The following is a 21,240-nucleotide window of genomic DNA, read 5'->3' as shown; positions in this document are numbered from 1 at the left end:
CTCCCCGTTTTCCAATTACAGAGCATAATGCGACTCAGTGCCGCACAATGCTGAATTATGCTGATGCTTAATTGGAACGTGAAACGCACCGGCAGGTTGCGCCAAGTTCAGTGTTGAAAAAAAAATATTCATAGAGTTAGCAATAACCTCATTAATGTGTAAAAAAAGTGATATACATAATAATTGGTTGAAAAATATTTACGGTTATTTTAAGTAATTTGGATTTTGATTTTTTCATTAACATTTTTTTCAATGTTCGTACCTTCATCCATACTTATATTTATTTTTTTAACACAATTTGAATTAACTTTGATTATTTCGAAAAAACTACAATGAAACGAAAGCCTTAAATTTTTTTCCAACAATTAATAATTACTAACGATAAATCGATTGCACGCATCAATTCACGCGCATTACTTTTTCTAGTGCTCGATTGTGCGAAGCGTTGCTGTAGTTGGAACATTCAACGTTAAGCATTATGCCGCATAATGCGCTCTAGTGCTGTAATTGGAAAACGGGGACTTTATATTAATAAGAAATTTAATAACATAGGTCATAGACAAACATTTCACCATTTTTAGATATTAGAGCGAGCGCGCACGAGCAACTTTGTCTCCGCAACTATTTTGTCTCTTCACCCATGGGTGAAGATGAAAGTAGCCCATGGGCTAGTATGAAAGTGCGCGCACGTAGCGACGCAACTCCCCATACAAATTGATGGGAGAGACAAAATAGTTGCGGAGACAAAGTTGCTCATGCGCGCTCGCTCTTAGGCAGCCAATTCGAAAATGCATGTTTGTATTTGCTTGTGGCTTGTACATTCAATAAAAATTGGCGTGTTTTTATTTTTTACGAGGTATCGAACCGTCTGTCTACGTATCGAACCAAGATCGAACTATCGAATTACTTGACACTTGACAGTTGACAATTGACATTTAACTTTTAAAATGTTTACGCGCGTTTCGCATTGCTATATTTAATTATTAAATAGGTACTTACCGACTTTGCCGACTACCGCCAAAGATTTTGAATACTTTTGCTTACCACATTCACGCACAAATTTCAAATTAGAATTTTGAAATTATTTTTAATAACAATTTTGAATTTGGTCTTTGGCAAAGAATATACTACTCTCTAAGAAGAGGTCTTTGGTCACTGGAGACTGGAGGGATGTCCTGAAGCACCCAGTTTTAATGTGAGTCCATATTTTATTAATTGAATTTTATGTATCAAAAATGACATTGCTTTAGGGCTTTTTAATAAGTTAAAGCATTATCTTTCATTGGTACTTACTGTATAATGTCTATAAAATAGTAGGTACCTACATATTAGATATCTAAGATGCATGATGCATCATATTAGGTATATTTTGCTTAAAAATTTATAAGTATCTTATTATATTTTTTTTTTGACCGCCTCCTCGGTACAGTGGTTATATTTTTATGCAGCCAGTTTTATTGGCAGAATGTATTAATCTTTTACATCTGCTGCTATATAAGTCTCCTAATATAAAAAGGTAAGGGAAGATAAATCCCAAAATATTTGTAAAATTAAGTTAGATAAACACTGAACACAGCTTTAAAAAATGGTACTTATGTAAGTATGTAAAAACTTTAGTAGTGCCAGCAAAGTCCAGCAGGCACTAATTGGAAATTAACCCTTTGGATATTTTGAATTTTGATTAATCAACAATAAATAAAAAGCCAGCTTTAAGACAAAATTATTTATTAATAGTTTCTTTAAATACCAATAAAATATCACATTCTTTCACAAACGGCACAACAATATCACCAACACATACACAACAAGAGAGACGTATTTATATTAAATAGGTACATTCTTATTAATTATTAAAATATAAGTACCTATCAAATCACAGTTAATTTATTTCTAAACACATTACAAATTACAATATTCTTCACATTGCGAATTTTCTATAAGATGATATTTTTTTTTCTGTTATGGCAAAAGATGATATTTCGCCACAGATACAATGATAAAAAATATTTGTAATTGGTATACATATACAATTTTATAAAGGTAACCATTCATGTGTAATAGTTATTTTATGAAGACAATAGTTATAAATAAATGCAATTGTTTCTGCTAAACCATAAACAACATAATAATATTACTAACATAGACTATGAATAATGGCAGAATATTAATGAATAATGATCCACACCTCTAATTATTATTAAACAGTACAAAAAAATCCTCTATCATACATACATTATTATAAATTTATAAACAGTCAAATAATAAATATTCAGAAGTTTTTCTTAAATTAAGCAAATGCACGTCATGAATGACCTTAATATTGCAATAAAGCAGTAATATGTTTAATTTGAATTTGGTTGAATAAAAAATAATCATTATTGTCTATTCTATAGATAACTATTTAAATTTGAAATCAAGCATGTTTTAAAATGAGGTCTTAATCAATTTAAACGTATGTATTCTCAACTAGTGTAAGATGAGGATTTTTTTTTCTTTTGAAGCAAGTGCTCCTATACATATTTCTTTTATTAATAATAATCGGTTATTAGACGGCAAGACATGCTTTTAAAATGATTGTTATTAGGAAAAATGATTCAATTAATTTAAACATAGGTCATAGTATAAACTGGATGGATGACTTAGATTTTGTTCTAAAATATATTAAGGATAGTGCCATAATAATGTAAGCTATATATGTTACAAAGTAAATAAATCACGACTTTTACCCTATCAGACATTGTACTATCAGCTGTTTTGAACGTGCATATAATAAACAATATATATTTTATGACATAATATTGATTAAGTAGCTATACATATATATTATACATTGGTTTGATTTTGCTTTAAAATTTAACCCATATACAACCATTGGTAAGAACTGTCTCAAAGAAGGTGTATTAAATGCATATCACTGAACAATATGACAATGATCTACCTATTAAGGTTTTGGATAAGATGTAGCACTATCTATTATTTATGATATATACAAATTAAATAGGAAAACGTATTAAAATATATTCTCAACGGTTGTTTTTCAAAGAAATATAAAATACAGATTATATGACTTTTTATAAATCATAAAATAAGTGGGTTATTCGGGGGTAAGATAGCTGTTTATCATTGTAGTTAATGTGACAGCGTGTGAGCATTCAGCATACGCAATCCAACCAAGAAAAACTGTAAATTCGAAGTTGGTGTAAGAGTCAGGCGAAATAAAATAAACAGTTACTAATTTGCAAAAAGATTTCTAAGTAGCTAAATTGTATTTTTTTGACACAAAGGTCATTGGCGTTCGTATTCTTAGGTAGATCACGTTATATTTAAAAAAAATCTATTCGTGTTACATAAATATAAATAAACTGATACCCAATTATTTAGCTTAATTCGCTTTTTTAACCATCCGCCTTAAAGTTAAATAACCTATTATTCTAAGGGCAACAAATTCAGCCACGAGAATCGTTATGTCGACCCAATAGTTGTCCGGGTTTAAGCTTAGTTCCTTCATAAGCTCTTTGGGATACCTGTAACAAATATGTTGTTTTTGTTAATTATTTTTCGCCCGCTTTGTAGAAAACTTAACAAATTGTATAGGTACTAAAACTTCCTCAAGCAAAGCACTATAAATTAAAAAAAATCCTATCAAAATCTGCGTAATTTTTAAGATTGAAGCATACAGACACACAGACGACGGAAAGCGACTTTGTTTTATAAAATGTAGTGACACATAATATTTCATTAATAGTATATGGAGGGTAGTATTCTGAATTCATCATTATCATCATGTTACTACTGCTGGGAAACGTGCCTCCCGTAAGGGATCAGGCCACACTGCCAAATCGCACTTGGCCATCCACCACGCTGGCCAAGTGTGAGTTTAATGAAGGAAAATTTTATGACAAAACAATTTTTTTACTTTAATTTTATGCATTTTTTGATTAAGTAGGTAGCTATTGTTTGCTATAACTGAATTTGGACAATTTTCACACGCAACATAATCGCGAAGAATTAATTAGCGTAACAAAATGTAATTTAAATAACCTTGATTAATTCAAACTCAAACACCTGTGCGTTTGTTTTGTCATCTTAGCGATATAGATATTTTTTAATTTACTTTAATGTGCGTTAAATAATTACCTAAGGTGACAATACATGACGTCATCTGGACAATGCAATGGTACTCTATTATACGAGTACAGCGATATGACGAGAGCTTCAAAACTGTGCCTTAAGAAGGAGCCATAAGACACAAATCGCATGATCGGATGCATGTGCGGGATCAGAACCAGGAAGCCGGCGAAACCGAGCATCACGCATGTTGTTATTGCACCAAGGAATGTACCGTTCTGTGGAAGAATAGTTAAATAACTTTAGCCAAAAGTTTACCGGAGATCAATATTCTTAACTAGCAGTTGTGCCCCTCAGTTTTACCCGCATCGCTCCGTTCTTATTGGTCCTAAGACCACCACCATCACGCTAACGTGATGAGATAATCTACTGGCTACAGCCTTCCTCAGTAAATGGGCTATCATAGACTGAATCATTTTTTTTTAAATCGGAACCATATCAGCTTAACATCAGGCGAGATTGTGGTCAAGAATTTGAAGTGACTATGCGGGTAGCCGCATTGCGGGTAGCCGTCCGGCTGACCGCAAGCAGCAATTATGTACGTAATATTCATTTCTATGCGCACTGTGCGGTCTGCGGTAGCCGCATCGCAGTGCGCATAGAAATGAATATTACGTACATAATTGTGCTTGCGGTCAGCCGGACGGCTACCCGCAATGCGGCTACCCGCATAGTGCGTATACGCTCTTAATATTTCTAACTAGCGGTCCGCCCCGGCTTCGCCCGTGGTACATATGTATTTACGTTTTCTCTACATAAAAACCATCCTCGTACTTCAAGGAATATAATAAAAAAAGAATTATCGAAATCGGTTCAGCCGTTCTCGAGTTATGCGCTTACCAACACATTTTGCGATTCATTTTTATATATAAGAAGAAGAAGAAGAAGATATGTAACTACTAAATACATAGTATAGACTATACACTATACAGGTCAAAGGATTGGGACTATGATCGCGATAATTACAATGTTTTGATTGAGAAAACGCTACGTATAATTATTAATAGCGATATCATGTGCTAATTAAAATAATATGTAATCCTAATCAATGTCATCACTAATTAAAGTTAAACATAAAAATACATAGGGACTAGAATTATACTTACAATAGGATTAACGCATGTTCCAATTACATTGCCTATCGAATCAGCAAGTAATGTAACATTGGCGAGCACAAAGACAAACATGACGAAACGAGATAACTCGATGGGCTGGCCTGTGAGGAGGTAGGCGGGCGTAGAGTATACTAAGCTGTACCAGACCTGAAACATAAATTGCTTTAATATAAACGGATAAACAGATCGTTATAATTATTTTGTTTGTGGAATTTGTTTTATTTATGGAGAAAAATTGAATTTAACCTATGAACATAGGTAAATAAAACCATCACCAAAGATGTTTAACTTAGAATAAAGGCAAATAAATAGGACACGCTTGTATGAATTTGAAGTGCATACGAGTACCTACCTAGTTTGAAGAAAATAATGCTAGATAATTATTATTAATGTACTATATTAAATGTTTGCCTTACTTGTAACGGCATTGTGGTGACCAATATTGCCGCGTAGTATGTCTTCAAGCTGTACCAATTGTTAAAATTCTCTTTTTTTAACACGGGCAATTCATCAGGAACTGAAAATTTTAAATGAAGATTGATTTCCATACCTTCCCATCAGTTTTCATCCTCTTTAATGTTAGAAAATATATATAATTCCGAAAGTAAATTCAAAGTAAATTCGCATGTAGGTATGCAAGTAGACGTGGACGATTTTTGCAAAAAAAAAAAAATGTTTTATTCTTAATGTAGGTAGATAATTATATAAGTATCAATGAATACCTACACTTTTTTACAATACAAAGTAATTGATTTTATTAATTGTTTACTTCGCCATTCAGCCGTAGATTACTTAATACATAGTTACGTTATAGGCATAGTATAGCAATAGAATAGAATATAGGTAATCAACGTGACGTATAGGTAGCGTTAGCTACTATTAAGTACTCTGTGATATAGGTAGGTAAGCTTTATTGCAAGAGTCTATACTCTTGCAAGCCGATCTTTTATTAAATAGTTATATTATAAATGTCACTAATGATAACATTAATTGATTAAAGGTTTAAGTGTTAAAGTGTGCATAATCGCTTTTTTATAATGTTATCGAGGAAGTGTTTTCAAAACCAGAATTCTTGGGCTACTGGTTTCCATGAGGTCAATGTTCTTTCAAAGCCAGAGAATTTTATACCTTATTTTTGACTCCGAATAAAATCAGCATGACAATTTATCATGCGTCTAATGAATGGCTTGTATTGCACGCCTCATAAGCGAAGCGTTGAGGTGGGTACTACTGTCACTTCGCGCAAAACATCTGATTTTTCAAACTTAAAATGTCTTTATGTATCATACATTGCACTTGTAAGATAATACATACGCACACATATTAAGAAAAAACACTATTTTTAACGTTCATGATATTTTTAATGTCATTTTTGTTATTTAAACTAGTTAAAAAACAGTTTAAAAAAGTTCTGTCTTGGACGTCCGTGTGTCTGTATGTGCGGATCCTTTTTCTTGTTAACACGATAGCGACCGAAATACTTTACTAATCGAGTCTTTTTTTTTCTCTTACGCTTGAGTATGCTCAGGAATAGAACCCTTTCATTTTTCAGGGTCTGATTCGATGTGGTTTAATTGTTATTAAATAAACAAAAATAATAATTAATAAATAATTATTAAAAAAAATTATGAGGCGTGCACTTTTGGATTTTCCAAATTATTTTATAATGTTATCGAGGAAGTGTTTTCAAAACCAGAATTCTTGGGCTACTGGTTTCCATGAGGTCAATGTTCTTTCAAAGCCAGAGAATAAAATCAGCATGACAATTTATCATGCGTCTAATGAATGGCTTGTATTTTTTATTTTATTTGGTTATTTTTACTGATTAATGGTGGACATAAAATGATCAAGTTTCCAGAATTTTAAAAACTAAATATTCAACAGGTTATACGAGTCTTACAGGTAAAAAATGTATAAACTTACATCTCAGAACGGCTGGCATCACAGAAGTATAGCATAAGTAGGTAACCGATACAATAAGAAATCCTAGATTGTTGAATGTCTTCGATCCATTGCTGCCTGTATTATCATATAATAACCCAAGGAGGACACCAATGAAGAGATGCAGAGCCACTTTTAGATGTGTCATTGACTGAAAAAGAACAAGTCTAATTTTTAAGTGGCCTGTGTCTAGACATGAACCCGTTTGGGACATAAAAATGCGTATAAGGATAACAACTAAATAATATATATTTTATAAACAGACGGCAAATATGGTACGCAAAATGGTAATTCAAATGTTATACTGCTTCATCATTATATTCACTATCTGAACCCCTGGATAGTTAAAGATCACCTCAAAATCTTGTTTCGATAATGTTAACCGTATTAATTCCTTTTTGAATTTGAAATATCTATTTTAATCTTAATATGTCTAGCCCCGGAACCACAGACACAATAGAAAATCTATTGTGTCTGGGACCGATCGGGCCCCTTGGGGCTCATCTTCTATTTTTAATGATCTTTACTCACCCAGTCCCGATATTGTTGTATAAGGCATCGTTTAAACAATACTCCAAATTTGTGAATCTCTTGCGGTTGTTTGACGATGATGGACATTTTTCCACATGCAAACGTCGGGGATTCCTCTTCAATCTGCTGAACTACTTTTTCTAATTTTTGGTCTCTTGTGCACCTCGCTGCTAGGAGTTCGTTGAAATTACCGTATTCTCCGTTTGCTATTTCTAATACTGAAACAAAATTGTTTTGGTTAAAGTTATATCTGATTGCTGAAGGTGACTTCTGTTTTGTATAGTGTGTATTAAAATTATTATGTGGATTTTACTGTAAATTCATGATGTCTCATGAGTGCTTTGTAACAGGTAATAAGTGTGTTGGTAAATACTTATCAATTTTAGTTGATGTTTGGTGTGGGTATTCAAGTCATTTTTCAGTAAATTAATTTTCAAAGTTTTGCTGGGTATGAAAATTTTTATTTGTTGAATTGATTTTCGTAGAGTTCGTTTTCTGCAGTCAATAATTGTTAGGTTACTTTAGAATATTCAATATGTACTGAATATTACGTGTCTTTTGATAACATTAGGTACTTGCGGATCTTTATAATGTTTTCCTTGACATTATGGAAAAAATGTAGTGTTTTACACTTTTAATACCAGTATGTGTATTTTTCTACTATTTTACGTATTGTTTTCCTTGTTGGTCTCCATGTTAATTGCCTGTTTCATTCGTGCAAAAAATGTATTATAATATTTAATAACATAAAATATACCATGCTAATGTAAATGGGTATCAATTATTTTTATAAAATTTAACATAATATTTTTTTTAATAGTTACTTACATATCTGCAATATATTTTTTGACGAATGCATAGGAATATAGCAATAATGCAAATAAAAATATCACAAAAGCTACATATTGTAACGGAAAAAACTCCGTTTATTAAAACGTTTGCAAAAAATAATGAATTGCAATTGAAAATCTTTCAGATTTTTGAACCCACAAAAACTCATAATTTATAATTTTGAGATTAAATTAAGAGCTAGCGCGCACGAGCAACTTTGTCTCCGCAACTATTTTGTCTCTCCCATCAATTTGTATGGGGAGTTGCGTCGCTACGTGATGTGCTACGTGCGCCCACTTTCATACTAATTACTAGCCCATAGGTGGGAGAGACAAAATAGTTGCGAAGACAAAGTTGCTCGTGCGCGCTAGCTCTAATAGAATAATTAACTTACTATAATCAGCGGGATTGTGATAAACTGGACAATTAAAGCCCATCGTAGATAAATATGGTACGGTGTTGTCACTGGGGCCATCGTAAATGCACATTCCTTCTGCTAAAATATAAACCTGTAGACAAAATTGAAATATAGATTTTAAGACCAAACTGACTTACAAACAATTAAGTGAAGTATTAGAAAGTTCATAACAGACGTTTCTCTAGAATGAAAAATATCTGAAATTTTGTATTTCAATTTCAGTTTCGTAGGTAATTATTAATATAATATAACGGTTCATGCAATTGTCCTACATCGGTCGCGGACTGCCCAGGACTGTATTGCACGCCTCATAAGCGAAGCGTTGAGGTGGGTACTACTGTCACTTCGCGCAAAACATCTGATTTTTCAAACTTAAAATGTCTTTATGTATCATACATTGCACTTGTAAGATAATACATACACACACATATTAAGAAAAAACACTATTTTTAACGTTCATGATATTTTTGATGTCATTTTTGTTATTTAAACTAGTTAAAAAACAGTTTAAAAAAGTTCTGTCTTGGACGTCCGTTTGTCTGTATGTGCGGATCCTTTTTCTTGTTAACACGATAGCGACCGAAATACTTTACTAATCGAGTCTTTTTTTTTCTCTTACGCTTGAGTATGCTCAGGAATAGAACCCTTTCATTTTTCAGGGTCTGATTCGATGTGGTTTAATTGTTATTAAATAAACAAAAATAATAATTAATAAATATTTATTAAAAAAAAATTATGAGGCGTGCACTTTTGGATTTTCCAAATTATTTCTATAGTGCAGTCAAGAGGGTCGGCTGCGTATGGTTTCCCACAAAAGTTCTCAAAAGGGCCTCTGCGTGTTGGATCTCTTTCCCCACGTAAGCCTCCCAAAGGACCGGGTATCTTCACTCTTCATTCCGTGAAATACGGAGAGTAACATAATATGTATGTATAATAAAGGCAATAGTGAAATCAACGACGTCATAAGTGAAATAAACACTTTACATTATGGTCATGCTTCGCAGATTTAATCATTTGCTGTCATGATGTAGTTATTAGTTTTTTATTAGTCCACGGTAATTAATTTTCAATGCAATTGGCTTATTATTAATGACCACAATACAATAGAAGAAAATTACTAAGTGTTTTAGGACATAATATCAAACAGATATTGATTAAAAATAAATTAAATTTACCATTTAGCTAAGACCTGGCAAATATATCTGTAGTTTACTCAAAGGAAGAAACTGCGATCTCAAACATATTTATCGGAATATAGGTATTTACATATGAAACAATAATAATTGTATTCGATAGAGATATTTTCTATCAATTACTTTAGTTACAATTATTTTTTCTTGGAAACTATGACACGTTCGATTTAAAATTTTCCTAGCAGAGTGAAGATTCTTGGTAGAACTAAGAACATACTTTTCCTATTCCTTTAAGTAGGTACTTATCATTTACATGCCTTCTTTTTACCAAATATTTTATACAAGTAATAGCCGGATCATATTTTCTAATAAACATTTCATATTCTATGTACTATACTTACCTAATAAAATAATTATTGAGTGTAATTTTCCACAATAATAATACACACTATTAAAGTTACAAAATCAAAATTGGAGGTTTTTTATTGTTATTATTTGGTATAAACAATTACCTATTAGGAGACTTGCTTGACCAGCTAGCTTACAAAATACATAAGTAGTCAAAACTCCAAAGCATCTTATGGAGAAAAGCAGTTTCGCGAAATCTGCACCAAATCACAGATTTGGGACTTCTATTTAGCGAATTATTTTCCGCGCTTTACTTTTATTCCGCCAGTGCGAATACTGTCATTGTATTCAATGTGTTACAGAATTGCGGTTAAAAATACGCACGGAAAATATCCGCAGTGCGGACACGGCCTTATCATCAGTTGCTTAAATTTGTTAGTCACATTAGTTGCTATCGAGATAGTAGGTATTGTTTATTTTTTACAGCCACGTTTGTCTCATAAATCATGAGACCTTTAGACAATTTTGCAATGTCCCTCATAAGGTTATCCAATTTTACGCGATACCTACTACAGTTTCTACGTCAGATAGCATATCTAGATGTTCGTTAAATCACTGTATAATTAGGCTACAAACTTGAATAATAAAATTTTGCAAAACCCAAACGTTTTATGAGCATTTATCATTTTAGTGCATGCCGTATAAAAAGCTAACTATGTAAAAAGTCTGCTTAACGAGTTGTCTTGTTATTTCTCAACCGACTTCAAAAAACGAGGTTTTCAATTTGACTTAAATTTTTTATTTTATTGTTTTGGGTTTGTAACCTCAGGACTTTCGATCACGAGTCGCGTCTGAGTGAACGAATTTTTATAATTCTTTGTTTTCTTGAAAGCTAATAACTCCCATTTGGTCCGATTTAATTTTTGTTTAATTCCTACTTGAAGATGGTTAAGATTTTTTAAAATATTTATTTTGTAGCATATTACCTGATCGAACATTTTGTAGATAAGTGCGGTGGGTTGGTGAATCGTGCATATTATTGTCCTACCACCGCGGGCTAGATCCTTCAACATGCTCATGCATTGGCTTGTGGTTAAACTGTCCAGGCCGCTAAAACAGAATAATAATAATAGTTTAATAAAACTAAAAAAACACGCTTTTTATAGAAAACCGAACTTAAAAATAGAAAATTTTATCAAATTAGTGTATTGTCATCGGTCCTCAATAAATCTACAAAGTTTGAACGAAATCTGGCCATTTAAAGTGGGTCAAAATCGCGCCCAAAGAAGTCGGTTACAAACAAACAAACATACAGGTGAAGCTAATATAAAGCGTGTAAAAATATGAAATTTAGTATGAGGCAGTAAATAACATTTAATAAAACACACCGAGTATACAAATAGTATAATTATTGATCTTGTACCATTTATAGAAGTGTCATTAGTAACTAGAAAATTATTTTATAGTCCCTTCATATTCATTATTGTTCTAGATATTCTTTATAATAAAAATTAATATTTTTTCCGTGAAACATAAATGGTGTTTAGTTACTCGGTAATCGGTATTGAAGTAAAAACTTCCGTGCGAAAAATAATGTTTTTAGAATTAATATAAAGCTTAATAAATTCAAAACAAGTTTTTCGGATCCGGAACTGACTTTTTGCACACTGTGCGAACGCGTTCAACATTCATTAATTATAATTATACATTCTGAAACACCTCAATTAAAAAAATATTATTAACAAACAAATGTTGTTGTGCAAAATCTTGATTTTCTTAATTAAATCATCAAGTCGCCGTTAAAAAGAAAATTTCGTATCCCTTTTGTGCTATAGGGCATTTACGTATCCCTGATCGACATTCGTGGGGCAAGTAAATAAAAACAATCCCTTTTATGTTTTAATCGGCTTTAACAACCTTTTGTTCGTTTTTTTCGTTTGTTTTAATTTATATCTTAGCTGTTTTATTACCATTCAAATAATAATATTATGTCCTTACTCATAATAATAATTTTAAATCGTAAAATATTTTCAAGAGAGAAATTTTCAATCTGTAAACATATAACGTTTTTAAAAGGACCTACCTATTTACTTACCTATACGATGATTGTAACGAATTCATTAAATAACTGCTTAACGGGACTCAAGGAAATTATTAAATAAATGCCAACCAATGTGCTAGGTACATCTTTTCTGCGTAGCAATATGTTTTTGTTTTCGTTCCGTCTCGGGCGACTAGTAATGCAATGCAATAGTATTATATTATCTGTAATAATGCTATTTTGTAAGTAAATAGGAACTCAGACACTTACGTGGTAGGTTCATCGAGAAACACAACTGGTGGATTATCAATTAATTCCAATGCGATTGACAATCTTTTCCTCTGACCGCCTGACAGGTTACCGGCTCTTGTGTTCTCCGTGCCTGTCAAACCGAGTGTTTCTAACACATCCACTATCTGTAAAAATTAATGGATTTTATTCATCTGTTTGATAGTAATAACACTTAATAAATATCTTTGTTTTTTAAGAAAACTTGAATAAGCAATAACGTAATGGCACCGAATTCCGACCACTGATTGATACGGCTAAATGAATCCTTTAAAAGATAAATTAAATACTCTAGAGGTCATAAGAAAAAATGATATTATGAAAGATTACGAACTTATATTTTAAAATATGCACATAATTGTATTTCGTAATGGCTTTTTATTACTTAAATTTGGATTTTAACTGTCACGACTGGAAATTAACTGAAAGCACCATTTTCCGACCGACTGAGTACAAATACACGTGTTTCCGACCACTGAGTAGCTAGATTCCGACCAGCCAAATATTTTCTACTAAAATCAACTTTATGATAATAGAAATACAATGGAAATTCGTAAAAACCCGTTTCGTCTTTTCACTGCATCACGCGTGGACCGATTTCGATAATTCTTTTTTTATTATATTACTTGAAGTACGAGGATGGTTCTTATGGAGAGATATTTTAAATATGTACCACGGGCGAAGCCGGGGCGGACCGCTAGTTTTAAATAATATTTGAGCATTTATTATAATAACAAAAACTAACTCTATGTTAGACTGTAACTGTAGTTCACTGGTCATCCACACTAATTTAGAATGTCCCATTGACTACTTTGCCCAATTCTAAAATCCATTTCACCAAAAGTATTATTTCAGCTAATGAGAATACTTCAGCCTCTTTTTTATCACTCATGATGATGACCTGAAATAAACGCATGCAATTTCACTCAAGCACAGCGCAAGCAAAAGCAACCCAGTTGGACGGAAACAGGGAAATAAATCGCACCTAGATTCCGACCAAACCTACATTTACGTAATAAAGCCTCTAAACCGAAATTGATATTCATTTTTAGTTCATTTCTATTTCATATGTACACTTATAAAGGTCTCACAATTTCGTAGTTATGCAATTATGTGTCATAAACGTAAAATATAGGGTTTTTAAACCAGACCGGTCTTTGTAAATGAATAACAAAAAAATAAAAAAAGAGTGTCAGTTAAAACGAATATTACAAATAATCCATTAAAGTTAGTATTGGTCGCATACAGGTGTTGTATGTAAGCATAGCGTTTAGAATAAATAACTTAATACGAAACCTCCACAAAACAACATGCATAATAGAAAATTACCTTCTTTTAAAAAGTGCGAAATTCCTTTTACCGACCGATTCGGTCGGATTTCGGAATGTTGTTATTTTGACAAGCTCCTCATTCCGTCCATAATTATTTGTCCAAAAAAACCTATAAAAACACGCTATCTTGGCATGTATATTTTAAAATTAATAATTTAAAACACCAATAAAACGTTTAAAGTAAATTAACCACAAACTTACCAGAGTATTAAGTGTAAAAATCCAAATGTTTATTTTCACCGTTTTATGTTTTTTTCGCATTCAATCCAATACAAACTACACCCTCGCCTAGCTTTTCTTGGATTGACGAAATGTCGGTTAAAATTTGAAACCCAATTTTGGACAGATGACGTACGATAAGTGATTGGATCGAAAGCCTTCAGTTTCACGAATGTCGTGCGTATTTTAAACGTTTTATCAAATAAAAATCAAAATGGTCGGATAGAGGAGGCTAGTCGGAAACCGGTGCCGTTACGTTATATGTAGTTGTATCATGATTAGAAAGAACAGTGTAAGATTTCTTTTTGTTTTAAAAGTGACCAACGACCATTTCCAAACGCTTTTTTGGTATACCAAAAAAGCTTACCTATAGCTTCTTACCTATAGGTAAGATGTAACTTTTCAATAAAAGTATGCTGCTTATAGCGTGTCCCGATGTCGGTATAAGCATTGGAACTTATAGTTTTGTATGGACATTCCATAATGAGTATGGTACTACTACTAAGTACTACTTCATGCACAGAAGATTTACCTATACGATCGAAATAGTTTTATTCTGTACTTACTATCGAATCCTTTAACTTCTTCGTAAGCATGTTTCCTATTTTCAAATCGGCTGCAAAGTTCATAAGTTCGCTGACGGTAAACAGGGCGTTCAGTCTGTCATCTTGCAGGATGTAGCAGGATTTCTTGCGATAGGACTGTATTGCAGCTGCAGAACAGTTCTTGCCGAGTTCACAAACCACGTCCCCAGCGCGGACAGTGCCTTTGACGCCGTTTACACTGGAAATTTCTGGATTTATAGTACTTGTTTAATAGATGTTAAGCTTCTACGGTACAAGTAAAACTTTTCTTATTAATAACAAAAGAAGGGTAAAATGTATTTATTATTTTTTACAACTGCTGCGAATTAGATACCTATAATCTACATATTAAGAAGATTCTGCATCTATTTTGGATTACTGCGCCATCCTGCCGCACCCATGATTTTTGAAATATGATCTACTAATTACTAACCTGTCTATCTTGTTTTGATACATTACACATTGCATATACTTGAGATAATTATAGGCCTATCTTTGAATACGGAAAATCATTAAATTCACCTGAAGGTAAAACCAATTTAAAAGAATAATAATTATAAGATTGCAGGGGAAACTGGTAAAATATGTAAAAACCCAGTAATTAAAGAATACTACTGTTAATTGTCTTCGAGACCCATGACAAAGATACTGTGTATATTATACATATTAGAAATTAAACATATATTCCTTACTGACTAAGAAACTTAGAAATAATCAACTATTACTAGAGCATTCAACTTAGAAATAATGAAGCCAAGCATTGATTTTAATAAATAAAAACAGAGCCTTTGTTTAATTTTTATAAGATTGGACGAAAGTGACATTGAAACATTTCTTTATTGATTACAAACGTACTATAAATACCGCGTAAAAATGAAATTGCAGTCACGAAATGTGGATATAATATATTTATTGATCACGAAAATAACTACTTTACCTGTACTAACTGATGGACAAATGGGCAGGATAATAATTATGAACCTTCTGTGAGTTATTTATTTTAAAACTTAAAACTTTAGGTACAATTTATTTAATCGCGAGTTTTCTAATGTAATAAAGACTTAGGCATCGCTTTTTAAATCAGTGGTAAGGCCTTCAATTCTTTATAATTCACAATATATATTTACCAAAATCCTGTGAGTGTGTTCATAAGTGATGATTTGCCTGCACCTGATGGTCCCATGATGGCAGTCAACTGACCAGACTTGAAGAGACCCGATACATTATTCAGGATTGTTTTCTTTTCTGAAACAATTGATAAGTAATATCAGTTTTTTATTAGGACGCTTGATATATTCTGGAGATGGCATTTAAATTGAATATTGAGGTTATGTCGTTATCTACAGCAATAATTCATTCAATAACGATTTGTTAAGAACTTGTTTTTAATAAACGCGCACGAGCGATGACAACTCTATAAATTATTAATACTTTTTGTTTGTTTATCATTACTGCTACATATTGCGAATCAAAGGAAGATGACGATTACATTCTACCTCATAATTCATTATATTACTTTACAAGCAAACCGGGCGAACTCCGTTTCGCCACAGGTTTGTCTCTGACACCTTTTCTTTGCTATAAAACTCGCCCGAGACCATTCCAACGAATGCAAAACCGTGGAAATCGGTTCGTGCGTTCTGGAGTTATAAAGCGTCAGGAAGGAAAACCCAACTTATTTTTATATAATAAACCTCGCCCGAGACCTTTCCAACGAATGCAAAACCGTGGAAATCGGTTCGTGCGTTCTGGGGTTATAAAGCGTCAGGAAGGAAAACCCGACTTATTTTTATATAGTAGATAGTAGGAGGCTCTTATTGTCGGAGGCCAAGACTCACTTTGGGTCCCTGCGCCACTCCAGTAAGGTAAGGTAAGATTGTTTAGTAAATGCGGATATTGTGACTCAAATATTAAGGATATCATTATTATTTAATTTATTCCACTTAACAATTACACTTCTACCTTACTTAATACTTATTCTACCTTACTTCTACCATAATTATTTCACGTTAAGAGATTATTAAGAGTAATAAACTTAGGTAAGCTACCTATTTTTTACGAAAAAGGTTTTGATTTGTAAAAGGGACAAAAAAGTTTAGATTGCTGTTAGATGGAGATCACTGAATTGTTAAAATATTTTTTATAAGCTGTTTTTATAAATCACCTTTTTGAAGTATGTAGGTATACCTATCATTTGTTTGGTAAAACTACCTAACTAGATATATTACCAACACATTTTGCGATTCATTTTTATGTATAAGAAAATTATAATACAAACATTATTATTCTTGATTATTATGCATGAAATTGCAGTCTTGCATAGTTATGGAAAATATCAAGAAATCAAGAAATAAGTGTTTTTATAAGACAATATTTTAAACTTATGCAGTATGCATCTTCGTAATGTTTATGTAACTACATAAAATAAGTAGGTACCTATATCTCTTCATTATTTTGAGTGGCGTAACACTTTAATTTATTTTATATAATATATAATATTTTGTATACATTTTTATTAATTATAATTTTTTAGTATCGCTTTCTACTATTATCTAAGATAAACTTACTTCTTGTAACTATTTTCTTGTCTAGGAATAAAATACCACCACCACGTTGCATAAAATAACCAAATAACCTACATTTTATTTTTATTTATTTATTCTTCTTTGTAAGAAAAAACAAAACAAAATAAAAGATATACAATGGGCGGCCTTATGGCTATAAGCCATTTCTTCCAGGCGACCGTCGGGTAAAGGATAAAAATATAATAACTTCGGTAGTGTGAGCCAATAATTATCATGATTTTAACGTAACTATATGAAGAAGTAATTTTATCTTTTAGCATAAAAATTACAAAGGTTTTTATTTTTTTACTTATTTTCGCTTAGGGTTTTCATTGGTGATCAAAAATAAGGAAAACTGCACGAAAATTATTCTAATTACATGAATTTAGAAACATGTTGATTCGCGAAAAATATATAGTTAATTATTAATTAAAACTACCCAAAATTAATTAAATATAAAATTAATATATACAATTAGCTAAGTATACCCTTATATAACATTTCAAAAATATACAGTCAAGTAGGTAATTCACTCCAATAAGCAGAGTTGAAAATAATAAATGAGCAGTTACCTTCTTTGGAAAATAACAGAACTAAAGTCATTAGCTTGTATCTAGAGGACAAAGTTATTTACAAATACGGAATAACCACAAAAGCCATGTGCTTTGAGTTATTAGTTATTACACGATTTACGTTCATTCATAGTGTTCATAGTACGCAACATTGTAATATGATTGTAATTTGTAAGACGAATGACCCTCTCAATGCAATGACTATAGCACAGATAAATATTATACTGTACTAGACCATAGAACTATAATCGTAGTACTATAGAAAACCTTCTAATTTGTCAATAGATATTATTAGTTATCCATAACTTCAAGTTATAAACATTTTTTTTATGTCACAGCAGACAAAGAAGCAGGTGTGCCACCTGATGTTAAGTGGTCACCACCGCCCATAAACACTTGTAACACTAGAAGTGCTACAATTCCTCAGAGCACTCCCCATAGTAGATTCTGGTAGTTTTCCAATTACAGAGCAAAATGCGACTCAGTGAAGTATAAAAGCTAATGTAATTAAAACTTAATATTATGTTCAATAAGTCTGCTATTGACAATATAGGTATCCCGAAAATTTTGGTGATCTAGCATAATCCAAACCCAAGTTATGAGGGTTCAAAAAAACGTCGAAGCGCTTCGAGAAAAGGTAGGTAGTGCCCGTGCGCTTCGTTCGCTTAGCTCCTCTTGGCGGGGGCACTACCGTGCCCCCAGATTACATACAGACTACACACGGTGTAATGGAATAAGTGGGAATAAATGTTGAATTAAGAAGGTTTTAATGACAAAAAAGTAAAAGATTTTTCCCTGATTCAACAAAAACCTCTCTCATCATTCGGTAATAAGTACATATGAAATTGTAAAATAGAATCATGTTGCGTGAAATTACTGTGAACGTTCCAATGACCGATTTGTTACTATTATTACATTAAATATGATTACTATCATTAAAATTATTAAATTAATCTTTTGTAGGTTGGTACTTACTCATAACTAATAATCATTGTATCAAATGTTGTATCTAACTAATTGCCTTATTAGTTTCGAGTTATGTTTCCTTTTCATTGTAATTCTTGACAATACCATAAATTAAAGTATGCTCAAGGATTAAGTAATGACCTGATATTATAACAGAATGAGATAAATAGAAGAATTAATTCAACCGACAACGTTTGACAACAAAACATGCATGTCCGAGTCAGACTCGCGAGTCGCGACACTAGGTTCCGTACGTTTGTAAAAAAGTGATCGCTCATCCAATTTTTGACAGCGCCAACCGTTGCTTAACATCATCTTTTTGTTATAGCGGCAAAAGAAATAAATAATCTCTGAAAATTTCATAAGTTAGACAGACAGAACCGAAGTCGAATAATAGCTAGGGTCCCGTTTTACCTTTGGTTACGGAACCCTAATAACTAAGATTTTAGGATAGATTGGCCTTGCCAACTAGGGTTTAGGTGATTAGACGAAGATACGAAGATTTGTCCTCAACTTATAAACCTGCTTGCCTAGGATGGACGTTAGTCTGAGGTTGTTTGAAACGATTAAAAACCGGTTCAGCTTATTCCTATTAAGATGTCTCTCAGTCTACCTTTGCACGAGGGATCATATTGAATGTCTACTGTTGAAAAGGAGTTTTTCTAAACACTAAAGAACAATTAGAACTAAAATAAAATCTCGTTTTCCTGAAATACGGGACAGGCGTTTCATTTAGTTATTGATTTAAGGGACAAGAAGATGATGAGGTTTCAATAGCTTTCAAATACAACAAAGATTCAATAGATTTGCGCTCTTTAATTGGTCGACCACTGTAACAAAGATTTGACAGAAAGATTAGGGTACGTGTTTTCGTAAAAAGGGTAAACAGATAGATTTCACTGTTTTAGGTTTTAGTGTTTAGATTTTGTAGGCAAATTATAACTAATTTTCCTATAAAATCTGTACCTTCTTAATTAAATCAGATTTTTGGGTATGATGGTTATTGTTACTACAATGAATTATAATCATTCTAGAATGATGACAAAAAATTAAATAGTATTTATTAGGCATTTGAAACGATGCTTAATCAATTAATGAGAAAATCATTCTAACAGTTTCTTGGTATTTCCCACGAATATTATATACCACGTAGGAATTTGCGGTTTATTTATATCTTTTAGTATCATAATAGAGTATTTATTTTAATTTTAATTTTTTATTCGTTAGGTACGTTTCCTAGGTACTTGTATAAGAATAAACTCGACGTCAAAGCGTAAATTAAAATTGTTTGATAGATTGAAAAAAAAAATAGATCGAGCATGCGTCCAAGTGTCCAACACACTAGCATTTTTCCTCTGTGCCACTAATAAGTCAGAAAAATCTGCGTTAGATCATAATTGCCCTATTTCAAGGCGAATGCCGACAAGCGTGTAATCTAAGATCTAATATTTCTGTTCAAATCATAACGACTCATAACACAATGTCACGGACGCTTTGAGGTCAAACTATAAAATATAATAACATAATATGCATGAATATAAAGTTTTCCCGGTTCAAATGTGGTTTATTTTTATGGTTTTATGAAGAAACTAGTCGGTGGGTCAGGTTGCTCGGAGTCGAAATATTGAAAAATAAAAAATAAAGTGTGTTATTCAGTAAACATTTAGCTTCTAATATTAAGTGATTAATAATTATAATAAACAAAGAAAACTTTGAAATCTTTAATATTATTTGTTCACATAGATACATTCAATCAATCCCCCAAAATTTCAATTACAAAAAATAGGTACTTTATAGACTACCTAGTTGTTTACGCATATTATGATTAAACGATGTAGATATGAAAAACTCTTCACACTTGTTTACAACAAGTAGATAAATAGCCGCGTCCAGACCGACCGAGCGCGGCTCGCGAGTCCCGCTCGCGAGCCAATAGTTCGGCCGGTGTGGACGGCGCTCGGGCTTCCTCGGGCGCACGTTGGCTCGGCCGAGCGGCGCTCAGCCCCGAGCCATGCGTTGTCGGTTTTTGGCGATGCTCAAAGGCGGCTCAGTCTGAGCTGCTCGCCCGGTGTGGACGGACTTAACGATGCTCGCGAGCCAGAATCAAAAATGGATAAAGAAGACAGTATTCGCTTAGTACAACTTTACGGAAGCTTCAAAATGTTATGGGATTCGAAAGATCCAGATCATTTAAATAAAAAATTCGGTTTTGGTACAATTTTTTAATCCA

General features: G+C 32.4%; 1 protein-coding gene across 1 annotated transcript in view; it reads right to left on the bottom strand.

Annotated features, from left to right (window-relative positions):
• Nucleotides 1-3,160: 3,160 nt before the first annotated feature.
• Nucleotides 3,161-21,240, bottom strand: part of LOC149908805 (ATP-binding cassette sub-family G member 1-like) — a 40,208-nt gene continuing 22,128 nt past the window's right edge. Inside the window, exons 2-12 of the mRNA XM_090120375.1 lie at nt 16,036-16,153; nt 14,891-15,107; nt 12,757-12,902; nt 11,432-11,555; nt 8,941-9,055; nt 7,716-7,933; nt 7,167-7,335; nt 5,660-5,760; nt 5,235-5,390; nt 4,138-4,346; nt 3,161-3,524 (exon numbers count right to left, since the gene is read on the bottom strand). Coding sequence (XP_089976501.1) covers nt 3,383-3,524; nt 4,138-4,346; nt 5,235-5,390; nt 5,660-5,760; nt 7,167-7,335; nt 7,716-7,933; nt 8,941-9,055; nt 11,432-11,555; nt 12,757-12,902; nt 14,891-15,107; nt 16,036-16,153 — 1,715 coding nt within the window. The 3' untranslated portion in view covers nt 3,161-3,382. The remainder of the gene's footprint in view (nt 3,525-4,137; nt 4,347-5,234; nt 5,391-5,659; nt 5,761-7,166; nt 7,336-7,715; nt 7,934-8,940; nt 9,056-11,431; nt 11,556-12,756; nt 12,903-14,890; nt 15,108-16,035; nt 16,154-21,240) is intronic.

The sequence above is a fragment of the Colias eurytheme genome, chromosome 4, assembly GCF_061535395.1.
Source record: "Colias eurytheme isolate Ceu_HAF_F1 chromosome 4, ilColEury1 Martin Lab GWU primary, whole genome shotgun sequence".
Taxonomy (NCBI): Eukaryota; Metazoa; Arthropoda; class Insecta; order Lepidoptera; family Pieridae; genus Colias; species Colias eurytheme.
The sequence above is the reverse complement of the archived record's forward strand: the minus strand, read 5'-3'. Positions and strand labels throughout refer to the sequence as shown.